The sequence below is a fragment of the Aphis gossypii genome, chromosome 1, assembly GCF_020184175.1.
Source record: "Aphis gossypii isolate Hap1 chromosome 1, ASM2018417v2, whole genome shotgun sequence".
Taxonomy (NCBI): Eukaryota; Metazoa; Arthropoda; class Insecta; order Hemiptera; family Aphididae; genus Aphis; species Aphis gossypii.
This window is the reverse complement of record NC_065530.1, coordinates 65,166,102-65,184,360: the sequence shown is the minus strand read 5'-3', so window position 1 is coordinate 65,184,360 and position 18,259 is coordinate 65,166,102. Positions and strand designations below refer to the sequence as shown.

At 23.8% G+C, this 18,259-nt stretch overlaps 1 protein-coding gene across 10 annotated transcripts; it reads right to left on the bottom strand.

The window, feature by feature from the left end:
- Positions 1 to 645: 645 nt before the first annotated feature.
- Positions 646 to 17,761, bottom strand: LOC114123075 (acetyl-coenzyme A transporter 1-like). Of its 10 annotated transcripts, none has more exons than XM_050197327.1 (12): positions 17,485 to 17,761; positions 6,516 to 6,638; positions 6,382 to 6,444; positions 3,787 to 4,030; positions 3,575 to 3,701; positions 3,292 to 3,451; positions 3,041 to 3,195; positions 2,192 to 2,382; positions 1,939 to 2,123; positions 1,736 to 1,856; positions 1,119 to 1,334; positions 646 to 1,054 (listed from the first exon to the last, which is right to left on the bottom strand). In XM_050197327.1, the coding sequence occupies exons 4-12, from the start codon at positions 3,985 to 3,987 to the stop codon at positions 872 to 874; spliced, it is 1,539 nt and encodes a 512-aa protein (XP_050053284.1). In that variant the 5' UTR covers positions 3,988 to 4,030; positions 6,382 to 6,444; positions 6,516 to 6,638; positions 17,485 to 17,761; the 3' UTR covers positions 646 to 871. The 10 variants fall into 10 exon arrangements, with proteins under 10 accessions (XP_050053284.1, XP_050053283.1, XP_050053281.1 ...); XM_050197326.1 differs by lacking the exon at positions 17,485 to 17,761 and adding an exon at positions 15,502 to 15,594; XM_050197324.1 differs by lacking the exon at positions 17,485 to 17,761 and adding an exon at positions 13,528 to 13,734.
- Positions 17,762 to 18,259: the final 498 nt, after the last annotated feature.

The following is an 18,259-nucleotide window of genomic DNA, read 5'->3' as shown; positions in this document are numbered from 1 at the left end:
TAATACAAATTTAATGTGTATAATTCCTAAAATTTACTAAAAAGATAATGTTTTTTTTAAAATTGTTTCTATAATTCATGTACATAGTGCAATGCATAACCATAAACCAGTAATAATATTTTGTAAAGTATTTCAAATTTGTGGAAAATAATTATTAAATTGTATTTGATTAAATTATTTTTTTTTACGCTATATTTTTAGAATAAGTTATCTTAAATCGTGATTTTTACTCATAGAAGAGGACGAGATAATATGTTTTCACATTATTCAATTATACCTAGTTGGTTATATTTGTTCACAAAAAATCATTTGTAAGTCAATCTCAAATAGTAGTTATTTAGTAATTTTTTTCAGATTGGATGGTTTTAGTGTAAATATAGCCATTGAATTTATAAATATTTATAATCAATGATATAACCTAGTTCATGGTTGTATACTTGTATAATAAGTATATTAAAAAATGTCTGTATATTTTTGATTCCCAGAAAAAATTGCATCAATAACATACCTATTCAGAAATATAAATAAAATAAAATAGAATAGAAAATTTTACCAAATGCATACTGATAGATTTATTAAAAATTATATAATAGGTATATAGTTTTACCTAGTCGAGGAAAATAAAAACATACATAGCAATAGGAATTAGGAACAACAAAATCAAATATATTTATTAACAATTGTATCAACGTAAAAAATATAGGTACATTCAAAGTAGGTTAATTAATATATTATAATATATTAATTACTATAATATATTAATTAACATAAATGTTATGAACAATCATATTTAAAATATAGGCAATGCAAAACCTTTAAATTTTCTATTGAACAATGATAATCATATAACTATTTTAGCAGGTGCATTAGCTCAATATATTTCTTTTGATTTAATTTCCACGTGCCATTCTTTTACATTTTTGGATTGAAGATTATTTATGATTTTTCTAAAAATAAAAATCCATATTATTCCATAAATTGTACATATGATAGTTTCTATATAAAAACCGTCGATAAAAACTTCACAGGTTCCACCAAACAAACTACACATTTCCTGTAGATAAACAGATAATTAAACATAAAAGCAATATACCTAGGTGTTTATTTTATTGTCTTACATTCTGATTATTTAATGATGAACAAAATTGTCTAGGGCCGTTAGAACATCGTTTAAAAGTTAGTAATTCGATAAGCCACAAAGCTCCAGTTTTGCTCCACGCATTTCCTAAATTAGATATAGTTGCCAACAGAGTCATATTTGTACCTCCGATTTTTGGATCACTTATACTTGCATAAAATGCCATTGACGTCAATGTCATAATATTCACACTTAACTGAAATGAAAATAAACGTATTTTCGAGTTTACAAAAATAGTAAAACAATTAAATATTTGTAACAAATTAGTTAAACCAGACATAAATATATATAAACTATTTAGGGTGGAACATTAACAACTATAAAGGAACAAAAATATAAATTTATATAAAATCAATTATAAATAAATCAATATTAATAGTCAAAATCGAAATATCTGCTAAAAATACAAGTATAATTAGACACCGATAGCCATTAAGGAACCTAAGTAGTATTGAAGCTATAAGATACATTTTTAAATAATTTAATTATAAATTCAATTTTAAGCAATTTAATTAATTATCGGAAATGGATAAAAACTATCAAAAAATTAATAGACAACCATAAACTAAAAATCGATAAGTAAATATATTTATTTACCTGTTGAAAACTATACATCAACACTAAAAATACTTTGTACGTGATTAGTAATGACCCTGTCTGAACCAAAAAATAAGGTGTTAAATAGGCGATAGTTGCTAAAATTACACCAAATAATAATCTAAAAAAATAATATGTAGTATTAAACATACAAATTATGTAGTAAGTTAATAAACATAATAAAATTATAGTGATGGTTTTACCGGTAAGGTATAGTATTGAAATAATTTTTTAATGGTTTTTCTTTCGATGTAAATTTTGCAATTAAAAACGGTAAGCATATATTTAAAGGTATAATTAACAAATCTATTGAAGCAATTTCGTCTTTGGTAATTCCACAATTTATAAGTTTCAATTTGAATGCTGCATCGACTGAACAAAAACTCATCTAAATTAATTTGAATGTTGTTTATATAAGTATATTGTTTAATAATTTAATAAAAAAAATACACTTACTTTAATAGTAAATAATATAATTGTGAACATTCTGATACTAGGTAATTTCATTATACTGAAAAGTAACAAGTATGTTTTGAGAATGCCAAGATTAATGGCATCGAATTCTGTTAAATAATCTTTTTCATACTTAAATATGGCTACCAATGTGGTAATGACTATATAGATAATTCCCCAAAAATAAAAATATCCTGAAAAAAATATCATTATTAAAGAATTATATTTTTACTTTATTTTATTTAGGTATAATAATGTATAATATATACAGGAACATAATAAATGTGTATTTAGGTTATATATAGACAGAGGTGTATTGGAATTACTCACAATAGTTTTAAAAAAATGAGTTATAACGGAAAAATTTTTGAATTTTAGACGTATTCGATGGATCGTGAATGGTGAGAAATAGCCAATGAGTATATTATTATTTTTATTTATCATGTAGTTTAAATTATAAGGTTACACGTGACACGCCACACTACCTGCACTTCTTTTTGAAAACTGTATAATGTAATTATAAATGTAGCTACTATATAGCTATAGCTATTGTGTAATTAGATCGACGACGGAAAATATTTACAGAATACATATAAATTTATATCATGAATACATAATTATTAATTATATAGATAATTTGTTTTGAAGGTACATTATTTCTGTTAATTATGCATGGTTTGCAAATTAAGAACTAAACAAAAACGTATATTTTTTTGATTAATTTTCTACCGTAGCAAGAAAAGTTTTTTTGAATAGGTATATATTTTAGGAAAATATGACATATTAATATATTATACTCAAAACATTATTTAACAATATAATATCTTTGATAATAAATCAGTAGGTACTTACCTTGTAAAGTAATAATACCATCTGGTAGAGGCGAAGTGCGCCACCATTTGTTCCAAAACGATTCCGATATCAATAAAACTGACAAATTATACCCCAAAAATATTCCGAAGGTTTGTCCGGCACTATTACACATTGAAGCGTAACTAATATTTTGCCTACAACATAATGAATTGATAGTATTTAGTACTAATTTATTAATAACAATTTTAGCAACTTTTATTTATTTTTTCATCGATGATATAAACACTAACTTTTTTAACATGGTTAATGCCCAACCGTCTACTATAATGTCTTGAGTGGCAGCAAGAAAATTTAAAACAAAAAATAATAATGTTAAAGCATTAATATTTAGTTTACTACCATTATCTAGCCATTCGTTTATATAATAACCCGTAATGAAGAAAAATATACCTATAAAATAATCAAAACACATGAATACATGATTAAAATTGTTAAGGCATCTTTCAGTTGCACTTATTTTGTTTTGGTTTCTTTGGTAATATATTATTTTAAAAAATTATTTATAGTCTATACCTAAGAAATATTGAACTGGAATCAACCATGATTTTCGACGGCCCAATTTTCGTATAAATAAAGAATCAACTAACGGTGCCCACAAAATCTTCAAACTGAATGGCCATACTGCTAAACTAAATTTAGCCTATACATATAGTATAAAATATGTAATTATTATTTTATCTTTCAAGTTTTTTTTTTATATACAAATTATCTATTATCTTACATACTTGTTCTTTAAATGATGATAGGTGCATGTTTTGTATAATAATTGGTATTGCTAAGGATAATCCTAATGGTACTCCTTGTAAGGTATACAACACCAATAAAATGAAAATATTCTTTTTATCTCCTTTCGAATTTGCTTTAACAGGAGTCTCATGTTTTTCGATTAATGATTCAATATGACTTATATGAGTAATCTTAATCATCTTAAATTATATTTCACGACTGTCAGTTGCTATGTATAAATATCTGAAATAACAGTAAAGATATTAACAATTATTGCATTATTATTAAAATTATAAAATTGTAGTTTCTATCAATTAATACTTATATTTTGTTTTTATATAATAATAAATTAAAAATAGGTACATATTATAATAATAAATGGTATAAAATGTATTTAGATTTATCTATAACACACAACTTTAATGTAGGTTATATATTACATTTTATTTTAGTTTAGTTCAATATAGTATTAGTCGATTCTATCCATTATATCTTCAAGCACAATTTATTAATACTTGTAAGTTGTAATTTTAAATTTAAATTAATAGCAAGCTGAAGAGCAAAGCCATGAATATATAACCATCAGTGAACAAAGAAATGTTTCAAATTGTCTTTAACACAAAGGTTTTTAAAATGTTAAAATATACATATATATATATAGGTATGCATTAAAAACATGATAAAATATTTTTAGAAATTACCAATAATTTCCATACTATCATTTAGTAAAATTTAAGCATCTTCCAATTTTAAAATAAATAAATATGGGTGAGAATCTAAGCTACATTTTTAAAGCTAAATTACTTTTGTTAGTCTTATTGTCAAATAATATAGTATTTTTTAATACATTTCAAACGTATTTTGCCAAGACGTCAAAAACAAAATTACGAATTATACAATTTATAATTAATTTCATATGGAATTTAAATTATCGGGACGTCATAATAAAATGGAGTAATCTAATTATTTTTGTTCAATACACCACAAAACATGCATTTTTCGTGTTTAAAGTTAAAAAATACAGAAATATAATGCTTTAAATATAACTACCTACTAAAAGTAAACAAAATAAAAAATACATAATTATTATCAATATGAGGTTGATAAGTTTCAATAAATAACAAAATTTACCTGTAACCTGTGTTATTATAAAAAGCGTCTTTTATATATTATATAGGTATATAAAATTTTAGGTCTACCATATTAAAAGAAGATTAGGTAATAGGTATTCAAAATTTTAATATAGCAGGTTTATACTCTATATAATATTAATTTTAAAAGATAAACAACTTGACTTGACCTCAATATAGTCATGAAGTTGAACATTTAGTTTTTAATAAAACTAAATTGACTTTAACATTAAACACAAATAAATATATATATAACAGATTTAAATTTTAATAAACGATTTTAGACTATTTGCAAAAAAAGGATAGAAAACTGCAGTTCGAAATATTCTACGAGCCCTCGCTCAAAAAATATATTGTACATAATACATTTGTACCATTTGGACCTATGATTGTTATATATTATATAACATCATGATGTACCTATACTTAAAAATATATGTAATTTGTATTTTAATAAATTAAAGGTATTGATCAATAAAATATACATAATATTATTATATAGTCGCGAAGAATTATTGAGACGCTTTAAAAACATTCAAAACTACGAGCAGCACAACATTACCGTAATTAAACACTCACGAGCCTTGAACAATATGTTAGCCAAAATTTTGTAAACAAATTCCCTTAGATAATTCTAATAATCTTATCATAACAACGCCATTCGCCTATAATTATAATTATTATAATTATATGTCACATAGTTATCAAGGTATGGAGTATCGTTGACCACGCATATAATCAGTGGGTATTACAGACAAAAAATACTTTAGTAAAATGTTTCTCAAATGAAAACAATGTAGAAATTAAAGATAAAATTTTTAAACATGAAATATAAAATTATAATATTTTTGTCGATTTAATAGTAAATATAGAAAAAAAAATAGAGTGTTAAAGTTTAAAAAAAAATATTATTCTAACTTTAAAAATGTCTAAGTTTAAAAATTCTACAAAATTCTTATTTTCATTCAATATCGACTAAAACTTAAAAGTGACAATTGTAATGTAAGAATGTAACTATATAAGTAAGAATACAGTCTACCCTTTTTGTTTGTATCATTTTTAACCTAACAATTCTTATTAGACTGTTCTAGTCTCTATAGTCATAATATTCATATTTTCCAAATATTTCGTCCTGAACTTCATAGTTCTTATATTATGTTTTAAATCCTTTACCGTGTAAATCAGTACATATATCATATACATATAATATTCTAGAGTTATTGAGTCTACTCCGCAGATTTACACTATCCTTATTTTCTTTCCTATAATTTTACAAAGTTTAATTACCATTTTATGTATTTTTACAGAAGTGTATAAAGATAAATTACCAACTCAATAACTCTGGTTAATTTATCTATATATTTCACTATCATAAAAGTATAAGAAATGTTTTAAACATTTCATACCCACTAATATTATTTAACCTAAATTATATATTTGGTTATATATAATGAAATAACTTACCTAAAAAGTACATAGATTAATTAATATAAGTTGATTTTACATCTTTGCACAAACGCCCAAATGCTGAAATATAAGAATTGTTTTTTTTTTACCAATTTAAAGTTTTCGTTTCATATAATAAATCTACTATTTACCAATATTACTATAAAAATCACATCAATTGTTCGATCAATTACGGCTTTATCTGTTGTATAAAGACTGTTTGATTTATTATATTTACATCTAACATAATACTGACTGCAGCCTTTCTACAAGATCTATAAAAAAATTCAGTACAAATACAATAATTAGTAAACAAAATTGTTAATATTTAATAATGCATATAAAACGCATTTTCACACGTGCAAGTATATAACTGCAATTTACCGATAAGTATAAAATTAACAACAATCATATTTTAATAATTTATAGTGTGTATAAAATTCGATTAAAAAAGGTTATAATGGGTTTTATAAATAAGTAAATCAGTAAATGTATGTAAAAAACGTTATTGAGGGATGGAAACGAATAGGTTAGATTTTATTTCTTAAAATAATTCCTCTTATACTCGTATTATATTTATAATATTTTAAGTAATAATAGTAACAAAAAATATTTTGAAAATGTCATTGTGGATGTGTAGACAAAGACAATAATAATAATGAATACGAAATAATGCTGAAAAGTTTAAAATTATTAGTTCTACGTATATAAAACTAACTAAGGAAAAATCATTATTTTTGTTTAAATATAAAATTTATAATAGTCATTATTTGAATTTCAAATGTTCTTAATATAATTATGATTATATCTAGGTATTTTAAATTGTTATAAAAATAATTTATAAGCGACTTTAATAAAATTGTGTTAAATATTCAAGCGTTATACAATTAAAAACTTAATGAAATTTGATATTTTACTATAGAGTTATTTGTAAATGTTCGAGATTTTTAGAAATTTTGTTGTCAGTTTACTTTAAAGACAATAATATTTACTATTTAGGTACTATACTTTTAAATTATTGTTAACCAACTTATGAGGAATCTTTTATTATTTTTATAATTTTTTTTTTTACCGTAAAACAAAACATACATCAACAAAAATTAAATAAGTAGAAAATATTAAATGTCATCCATTTATAGTTCAAGCAGAGCCACGCGTTTATCTTAGGACTTTGTTATTCCTATAATCCTATTATTTAGAAAAATTCTAATAATTCTCTATATTTGACTAGTTCCTTCAGAAACCACTCTCAATGTTCAAAATTGAAACAAATGTCTCCATTAAGAAATAGCAATAATACAATAATAAACAAAAAATATACACCTCTGATTAAAATCTAAAAAATGTACATTTGTTAGATTATTATTAATGGAATCTAGAGAAATAGATTGATGCAATAAATATACAAATTTAACAATGTATGTCTTATTTTGTCCATGGGAAACATTTTTTACAGTAGAAAAAGTGCTTCAATTTTAAACTCAAAATCTAATTAATCTAATTATGTAGGTACAATACTTTTTTTTAAATATCCGTAAATAACAGGAACTTTTATGCAACAACTTATAGCCGTAGATTCGTCAAAAACATTAAAAAGTGCAAATTATTTTGAAGATAAAAAATGTAAACATTTTTTTAAATTTATTTTTTGAATGTTTTTTTTTAAACTTGAAAATTGAATACAAGGTTCCTTATAAGTACATTCATAATAAAACCAAAAATCTAAAAATATTTAAACAAAGAAAAATAAATTAAGTTATTTATAGTTGTATTTCAAAAATATTATTTGATGAAGATTCAAACTTTTATACGTATATTATTATATTTTATAAATATTAAGACATTTTCAAAACATTTAGATTAATCTTATTCTATTAACTTTTTCACTCCGTTCTACTGTTAAGTCTGTATTAATTTAAAAATTAATAAAAAATATTATATGATATGAATATAATTTATATACTAATTATACTATTATAATAATTAAATATTAATAATATGATAAATGTATTAAATTAAAAGCAAAAAGTAATAATTCAACTTACCGCAATACTAACAATAAAATACATTTGTAATAGCAATATAAATATATCATAAAATATACTTAGAAATTGTATAAATTATAAGTTTTTACTCAGAAATCGTATTTTGTATAAAATGAATTATCATTGAATTTAAATATTTTAAATTCAACACTTACATTACAGTGATTTACTCGATGACGAGGTATACTCAAGTCACTCGACCAGGGTAACCACTTACTGCGATTTACTAATTTACTCACTCCAATTTTTTAAGCTGACTTAGTTACATACAAGTATATATAGATCGTCACCCATAAATAAAAATAATAATGCTAAATATCAACTAGTTTTATTAAAAAATATTGAAGGAAAGTGAAATTTTGTTGATAATCACCATTATTCAACGGAATTACAAAAATGTTACATAATCACATAGCATTATACGTATAAGCATTAGTAAAACGTGTGATTTATCAGGAAAACAGTAAATGTTTAGTGAAATAACAATTATAAATAAATATAGGTTAAAATATATAATTTTAATTTAAAAAACTATAGGTAATTAGGTATTTCATATTTGTTTCATTTATATTAAACACAATTTGTTCCACAATCATTTGTACAAAAATAAATCATTTCTAACATCTGACCCAAACTTAGGTTTGAATGACAACTAAAATTAAGGTTGGTGTAAGCAATAAATAAATTATTTGAACGAATTTATTTGAAAGTTTGGCACCCTTTAACAACGCACCAGATAGATTTATATTTTTGCGTCTCTACAGATACTAATCACTTTTTTCGTGTACACATTTTAGTAGCACCACCACATTTTTCGCAATTATCAATTTTGTGTTATTTTGGCGATAATACATAGTTTTGAAAAAATTCTATACTAGAGATTTCAGAATTAATAATATTATAAAAATCCAACGTAAACGTTTTTAAAACACACTACGTACTCGCGCGCACACGACTCGGTTAATGATAAACACAGACTACTGACGATAGTGACCTGTAGGCTGTGAAATTAGGTATATTATTTATTTCTCTAATCAGTTTTTTCAATTTACGTTATCGTACTCGTATATTAACATTATCACCATGTATTTAGTCACAAACGGCATATTAATATACTATACGGTACCTATTAATAGTACATTTATAGTAGATGACGGCGGACTCGGTAAATCACACGTTTTATCAAAGCGAATAAGAGCGAGCATCCTAATATTCGGCTGCTCAGTTATCTGTATTTCCTAGATTTTTAAATTTTTATTAACATTCACTACCATGGCTTTTAAAAAAATGTATTTATATTTTTAAATGTTCTGACTTGAGGTTAAGCTCAATACTAGACTGAAGCAAATGTACAAATTGCCCCCCCTCACCAAAAAAAAAAACAACAAAAAAAAATGGCGCCACAGTACTCGCCAGTGCACTAGATATCGACTTTACACTTTACAGTAACCTACTTTTCTTCTTTTTAAACATTTATTTTTGTGTTTGTTATCATTTATCAGTCTTTTGAACAGTAAAAGTATATTAATATTACACTTTAATATTAGTTCTTGCAGTTTCCTGTAGCAAATTAGATCTAAATGGTACTTATTAAATTTTCAATTTTGAGGAGTGGTGAAAACTCAAAAGAAAAATTTCCAATTATTATTTACAAAATATTTGAGAACAATGAATATTTATACATTAAACTATCACTGCAATTTAATCAATTTTCAAAAATCAAAAATAATAATTTTTCTTCAAACTTAAAAATAACTTTAAATATTCATCAATTATTTATATTAGTATTTACTGAATATAAAACACTATATTATTTTCAAAATATTTTGGCTATTTTTGTGCAATTTAAAATTATTTAATGTACCTACTACCTATTCTAGTTTATTTTGAAATTATGCATTAGATACACAATTATTAAAATTGATGTTAATGATTAAAGAAAATTAAAAAATAAAGCTTAAAATTAAATTCGAAATTCATTGTAAGTTGTTTAATAGGAACTTCAAAATTTTAAAAACACGCATGCATAATTATTTTTATTAACTTTGGCGTAATTCTAATTTTGAATATTGGATATTTTATACATTTTCGCTATCTCCACGAATTTAGCAAAAATTGATGGATAACGAGAAAACATGTATGTATGCCATCTATAGTATCCTGAATTATTTTGTTCGTGTATTTTAAATATTTTACCCTAAATGTAATACTCGTTTTTATGCTATAAAATGTATAACAAACTCACTCAATTTGAAAAATGAATGAAGATTCGTTTTTGGACAACATGTTGATGGTATGTCAAACGATGTCTACCTAAATCGTTTTGAGAATGATTTTAACAAGCGGATCGACGGTAATAAACGAATATGAATAATTGTAGCGTAAATATAAAGGTACTAAATAGAAAAGAAAATTCATTTTTTCGCGATATCAAAATGAAAATAAATTATAAAATACTTAAACGTTATGAATAATGATTTGACACATGCCGGTTTATCAATCGCTTAGATAATAAAAATGATAACACACCATAACAAACCGTTCAGATAAAAGCAGCTGAAAAAGTCAATTTCTTCCAAGGGATATATTATATTATACACTCTCAGCCTATACAGCAGTTTATAAAAAATAATTTATATTCCCGCTAAAAGTTTCACAACATAAATGTCTCGATTTCAAAGAAATAAAGAAGTAATTTGGAAGCCTTTTTAACTAAAAAATAATTTTATGTTACAACGAATTATTTTTTCATTGTGTTCTATAATAATCGCTCATTAAATACGCAATCATACATTTTTCACACATACATAAATCAAGAACTGTATTAAACGATACAATACTGATAGAGTTATATCGTCGAAAATTAAAAACTTTAAATTTTTTTTTTTTATTATGTTGATAAATATAATTCATACAGTTAAAAAACTATTGAATATTTAATACGAAATTTCATCTACCTATATAAATTTTTCTTTTAGTGATTTATAAATATTTAAAATACATTATTATAATGAAACTGTAACAATTATAATTTAATGATATCATTAAAAATAAAATATTTTTTTGACATAAAAAAACAATTTCTTGCTATCTGGGTAGTAGGTATATGATTTTTTTTATAAACGTTTAAGTCAAATGTTAGCAAAATTTATCAAAATTGTGAAATTTTTAAAATTATTTTATTTTTTGAAATATATAAAACGATCAATTTTCATAGCTAAAATTTAAACATTTAATATAATATGATTCCTCACAAAAATAGTTCTTACAATCTTACTTTTTACCAGTTACCAAAATAAAAAATAAAAATACGTAATATTAAATTATAAATCGAATTTATAAGCATTTGAAGTTAGTTCATACAGACTAAGTAAGTATTCGAAAAATATTATCTGTTAGAGATGAGACGGTGGGTAAGCACAATATTTTATGGGGATTGGTAAAATAAAATTCACACCGATATGATTGCGATGATTTATTTACGAGAAGCTCGTTATTAGGCAATTATTTGTAGATTAGAATAGAAATTAAGTCACTCTATTAAAAATTAACACATGTATAGTGTACTTAACCGATAAGTAGTATTTATAATTAATGGTATTATTTATATTACTAGACACCAGTGAATTTTAGTGGTATCTACCCAAATTATTTACATTTATAATGGCTTGCAGATATAGATAGTGGAATTTATTCTATGGTAATTTACCTACTAATATTGTTATACTTAATTCTACTTATACTACATAGTTATTCAAAAAAAGAAATTACAATTATAGATGATCCTAATCCAACCACATAAGTTGGTCGAGAGTTAAGGAAGTACATGAATATAGTAATAAATTACAAACAGGAATCTGACGAGGTATAAAAATGCAGAATCATGTAAAAAATAAGAATCGCAAAACATTGAAATCTACTAATAATTTAAGGTCATATTATACTAATACGTTAATTAAATTATTATTATTTTTTTTTTTACAAATTTTCAGAACTTATTAAGTATAATCATTCAAAGAAAAAAATATCGCAACTATACTAATCTATTCGTCGGAACACAAGTTAGTCATTTTCAGTTACCAAGTATAAATAATAAAATATATATTTATTATTAATTATTCTAAATACAGATAATGCTGCAATAATTACATAGTTATAATGTATATTTATGAATGTAACCTAATGTGTTAGTATGTTCAGAAGATTATATTGTAGTATAAACAATAGCAGTAATGAGCCACATTGAAAAATTATTTAATAATTGATAAAGTATCTGTATATAGTTACATTTAAATGTTGTGTTAAAATGTGTTTAAAGTTTAAATGTGCTTATATATAATCAAAATATTTATAGCACTGTTAGTGAAAAGTCAAAGAGCTTATCTAATTTCAAACTTTTGAGTAGGTGTAGGTAACCTCGGAGTTAAAAAAATGTACACAAAAAAAATTGTAAAAACATAAGAAAATAGTTTTCAAATTTAAATCTTGTAATCTTTTAACATTAAAGATTTTAACAAGCTTCTTAGTTATTTCTTCTTATTATTATAGTGCTTAGCCATTTAATTTATGCATTTAAAGTTTTGAACAAGTGAGCGGACTAAGGTAACCAACAGATAATTTTTATTAAAAATACAGTTATTAACTATTTTAAATAGTTTAAATATTGACACTTGACAAGACATTTTATAAAATGCATTAAAATATAAATTTGTATAAACCTAAATAATACAATTTTGATTTTTATTAAACATATTTTAAATTTTACTACAGTACCTATTCAAATTTACAAAAAATTGGTACGATGTACTACTATAATATATTTATTGTATATACATTACATATACCTATACTCGTAATGTTAGTGTGTCAAAACAAAATTTCTTATAATATTAAATTACCTTTATATACCTACTCAAATTATTAATTAATTTAATTCATATAAAATGTTTTTAAAATGCTAAGTGATAAGTATATAAAAATAAATGAACTTATTCTATCATTAATCACTATAATAATGTATTGATATTGTAACATTATAAAATGTTTATTAGCTATTTTAAGAAATGTAAAAAATTTAAAATTTATAATTGTTCATATTTTAAGAAAAAACTGTACTTACTGTCTAGATATTTGGTAAATAATTTGTTGTAATTTTATAGTCTTGACTTGAGTTTTTTTAATGAAATTCAACGTAACTTAAATAAATAGTTTAATATCCAATTATTTCAAACATAAAACTAACTTAAAACAACAATTTTTATAAAAAAAATATAAATAATAGGAAATCTACGTTGACAATGACCATTTCACTTTAATATGTTACGGAACGAATGACGACAGTATAGATATGACAATTAATAAACTCTGAACGATGTACCAATTAAAAAACTGATATGCACATTAAATATTTATTATATATTTTCTAGAAAAAAATGTTATCTCTGCTATCCTTGTATATTATAATCTATTATATTTAAGTTATTATAACTGAGATTATGTTGCTCTATTATAACTGTTATAAGACCCAAATGATCGGTTAAAGCCCAATTAAATAGAAATAATATCACGTATTAGTTTACTAACGAAAATAATTTGGCTTATGTAAATAATTATTATTATATTTATAAACAAATAACTAGTAAGAATAGAGTATAGAGTTTAATTTAAATTAATTCTGAATGGACACTTGTTTTATGTAGGTAATACGATTTAGTCGATTTGTATATTATAATATCAATAATATCATAATAGTAGCTAATAATTAAATATCTTTTATAAATAATAAATTTTATTCACGAACCTATACCTACTGTGTAAGTTAAACCTAACCAGGAATTAGGAAAACCGTAAAATTTGACAGAACTATAGATATTATTAAACACAATTAACTGATCGAACTATCATCTAGTAATTATGGATTCTAGAACTAGTTTACAACGTGTAGTTGCCGTTAATGTAATAATGTCATATAATATATTTTTTGTTTTCAATAAAAAAATGTTTTAAATACATTTTAGGCTTCTTTTAGAGTTATTTCATATTTTCCTGGAAGATCTTATGCAATATATTATATCTATTATACTAACCTACATAGCTACATTAGTATATGTACTTTGCTATAGATTTATCTAATACGCAATACTTACTAGATAAATGAATATTGGGTATTTCGTCACCTGGAGACTAGAATGGGTTCCTGAGTGAGAGCAAGCTCCCATCTAGAACGAACACCACATACATAATATGTACGTAATTCCACGTTTATAATATGTACAATTACCTTTTGAATAAAGTATTCATCTATAAATATATAACTATATAACTTTTTTATATATAATCTGGCTCGGAAAGTCGAAATAATTAAATTTAACCAGGTATTTAAAAAAAGATATTCTCTACTAAAATAATTTAAATATTAATAAAATAATAAATACTCGCAATAGTCTTAAACATTTTTATAGTGATTATAATTTTGTTTTAGAATATCTTTTTTATTCTATGAAATTGGCGTATTTATGGATTCGTTTTAACCACGGTATATTATAATATACCGTGGTTTTAACTAAATTTATTATAACAATTATTTATGATCAGCATTTTAGTGTCAATATAATTTTTATTTACCTACCACCAGAGTCCATAGTTTATCGCTTATGCACTTAATAAATTAAACATATCGTTTTATATAATGACTATTGACTATTAATATTTAATTATTATACATATATTATACATTATAGCTAACCTAAAAAAGTATTCATAATGATTATATATGTATATATATTTGTTTAAAGACTTTATACATATTACTATATTAATAAATAATAATAAACTGACTATCTTGACCAATCCCAATTTCTGTGCAGTATACCTAGACTCGACAGCAAATAATCCTTCAAAATCTGCCTCTCATTTCTCTGAGTATTTTGGGCCTGTTTTTCAGACTCCTATTAACATAATATACTACCATCTATTTCGTGTAAACTTTCCTACAATATTATATATACTTACTATACTTAGGCATATAACTTATATATTTTACAATATGCCATAATACAAAATTTCCACATTCTGCGGACTGCAATGTAGGTACCTTTTTATCAGACCGTCAAAGTGACAGTTTTCCAACTTCCAAGTTATAAAGACTTGAATATTTAGAACAAGGTTCCTCATAAATTGTTAATACTGGAATTTAAAGAACAAGTTGATCATAAATCTAGAACATTTTTATAAACGTTTAAAGTTAGAATATATATACATATTATATATTGATAACATTTATCAAAATTCAAAATTACGAAAATTTGCTAATTATTTTGTAGTTGAAAATGCATACAATTTATAATATTAATACCTTCTTAAGGTTTAAAATCTAAATACAAAGTTCCATATAAAGTTTTATAGTAAGAATTATAATAAAAAGTTAATTGTAATTCCATAAATACTAATTTGAGCGTTTGACATTTAAATTCCAACGATAACTTGGATGTTCAAGCATAAAAATGTTTCTTTAACAATATTATTAACAACACTTTTCAAGAAAATAATTGTTGACTTTAAATTATTTACATTAACATAATCACCTCTACTATTAGGTATACGTATTCTTATAGTAGATAATCTAGTATAATGACTAGTGATACTATTAACTATATCCATATACGTACCTACGTCTTTTGACTTACATGACGCAACCCCCCCTCCCCCTGTATACGTGTCTATAATATAATAGAATCTAAGAAAAAACGATAGGTAAATAAAAACATATGGCAATAAACGATAAGGATAAGAAACCACAAATAAATTTTACTTAAAATTCTAAATATTAGTTTAAGTAGAAGTATATTTTAAGTCAATTGTTAAATTAAATAAGTAAATAATAATAAAAATAAACCATATAACAAGTCAATTTTTAAGTTAAGATGTATGAATATCGCTCCCAACAAATGTTGAACTCACATTTGTTTGATTTAATTATTTCCATATTTTCAAAAAAAAAAAAAATTTAATGTATCGAGTTCGAAATCGATATGTAACTGCAATGATGATGCTAATTAGACAAATTAAATGGAAGTCGTATGCTCGTATCTATAGTTTATACTTTATATCCATAATCTTATAATAACATCCAAAGTTGTAAATTAAAAATTAATCATACCTACTCAATAAGTAATAGGTTTTTAGTAAAAACTTTTTACGAACAAGGAGAAATCTATTATGTTCTCTATTATTAATATTATTATTATCGTCGTGACTTAGTTCATCGCAACTACGTGTAGGTACCTACTTAGGTGGCTACCGGCTAGGTTAGGTTAACGAAACCGGAAAGGTTTTACGATTACATTTTTAACGATAAAATTTGATTTATCACAGGAATGGGTTAGGTCACTAAATCAAATATCAAAACCTAAAGTGCAAAAATTAATTTTAATGTAAAGTTTATTTCAACAAGCGTGCCTTCGAATTTCTATACACCTATATATTAGAAAATAATTTTATTTATGACGTTTTTTACCTTGTCGTTTATTGCCGTATTGTTTTTTACCAATTACCACCAATATAATATGTATATTATGGGTAGATATATTATGACAACTAACAAGTCTAATAAATAATATATTATTATAATACAGGTATTATATACATAGCTTATATAGTCTATATTAAGTAGGTTATAGGTATATCTTACAAATTAACAAGTATTAGTTTAATATGCACTGTATTTGCGCATTATTGTTTTAAGTCTACACAAATTTTCTTTGGAGTTCAGAATTCTTAATATCAAAAATATCGTATAGTTTTAAGTTTAAATACCTACCTACCTACCAGCCACGCACAAAAAAAAATCGGAAGGGTTCATAAAAAAAATTACTATAATCAATATTTATCGATGAATGATGATATAAATAAACTACACAACTATTAATTTTCGGGGGGGGGGGGTTGAACCCCTAAAACCCTCCCTTGTATACGTGCCTGTTACCTACCTAAAAAATATGTATTGAGAAACTTTAATTTTATCGATTATAACTACTATATATAAATAAGTTTTAATAATTTAAGTGAGGGTACTTACTCATTTCAAGTTAGATATACCAATAACTAATAAGCAGTTATGCGGAACACACGTAAGTATAAAAAAATAGGTACCTATATGTAAATATAGCCAACGGAAATTATAGGTTTAAGATCAAATTATATTATAATTATTACGGACATTATACCTAATAAAATATTACATATTAATTCGTTTATCATAATTTGGCACAGGTACCTAAAAAACATACATAGATTCCAATACTATACATCACCATCACACGTGGTTTTTAATAGACTACCCGGGTAAATGTAATTTGCAAACTGCAAGAACGAGTACTGTACTGACTGCAGAGTGTACCTACATAATATAGAGCAGGTATACCTGTATAGTTGATATACATTGGTACCTTTACATTGTTTAATACATAATACATATGGCTGACTACGTAACAGGTCCGATTGCCTAGTGATGAATGGTGGGAGGGCAAGACGCTCCCACAATCCCCGGATATCGGAATCATTATTTTGTTATCAAATATAATATTAAAATACCTAATTATTTATTATATAATATTTATTTGTATTCAAGAGTCACCACTCAGCACTCACTATAGTGCTGTCAACAGGTTTAAAATAACGGTTAAATATTCTGTCAATTCTATTTCTTTTAATTTCTCAGACCTCAGTGAATTCTTACGTATAGGTAATTAATGTTGAATATAATACTATGGGCCTGTAGACGAAGTAAAAATTAAAGCATTAATATTGCTTGTCATTTATACCTAGCTAGGTACCTCTATAATCTATAAGAC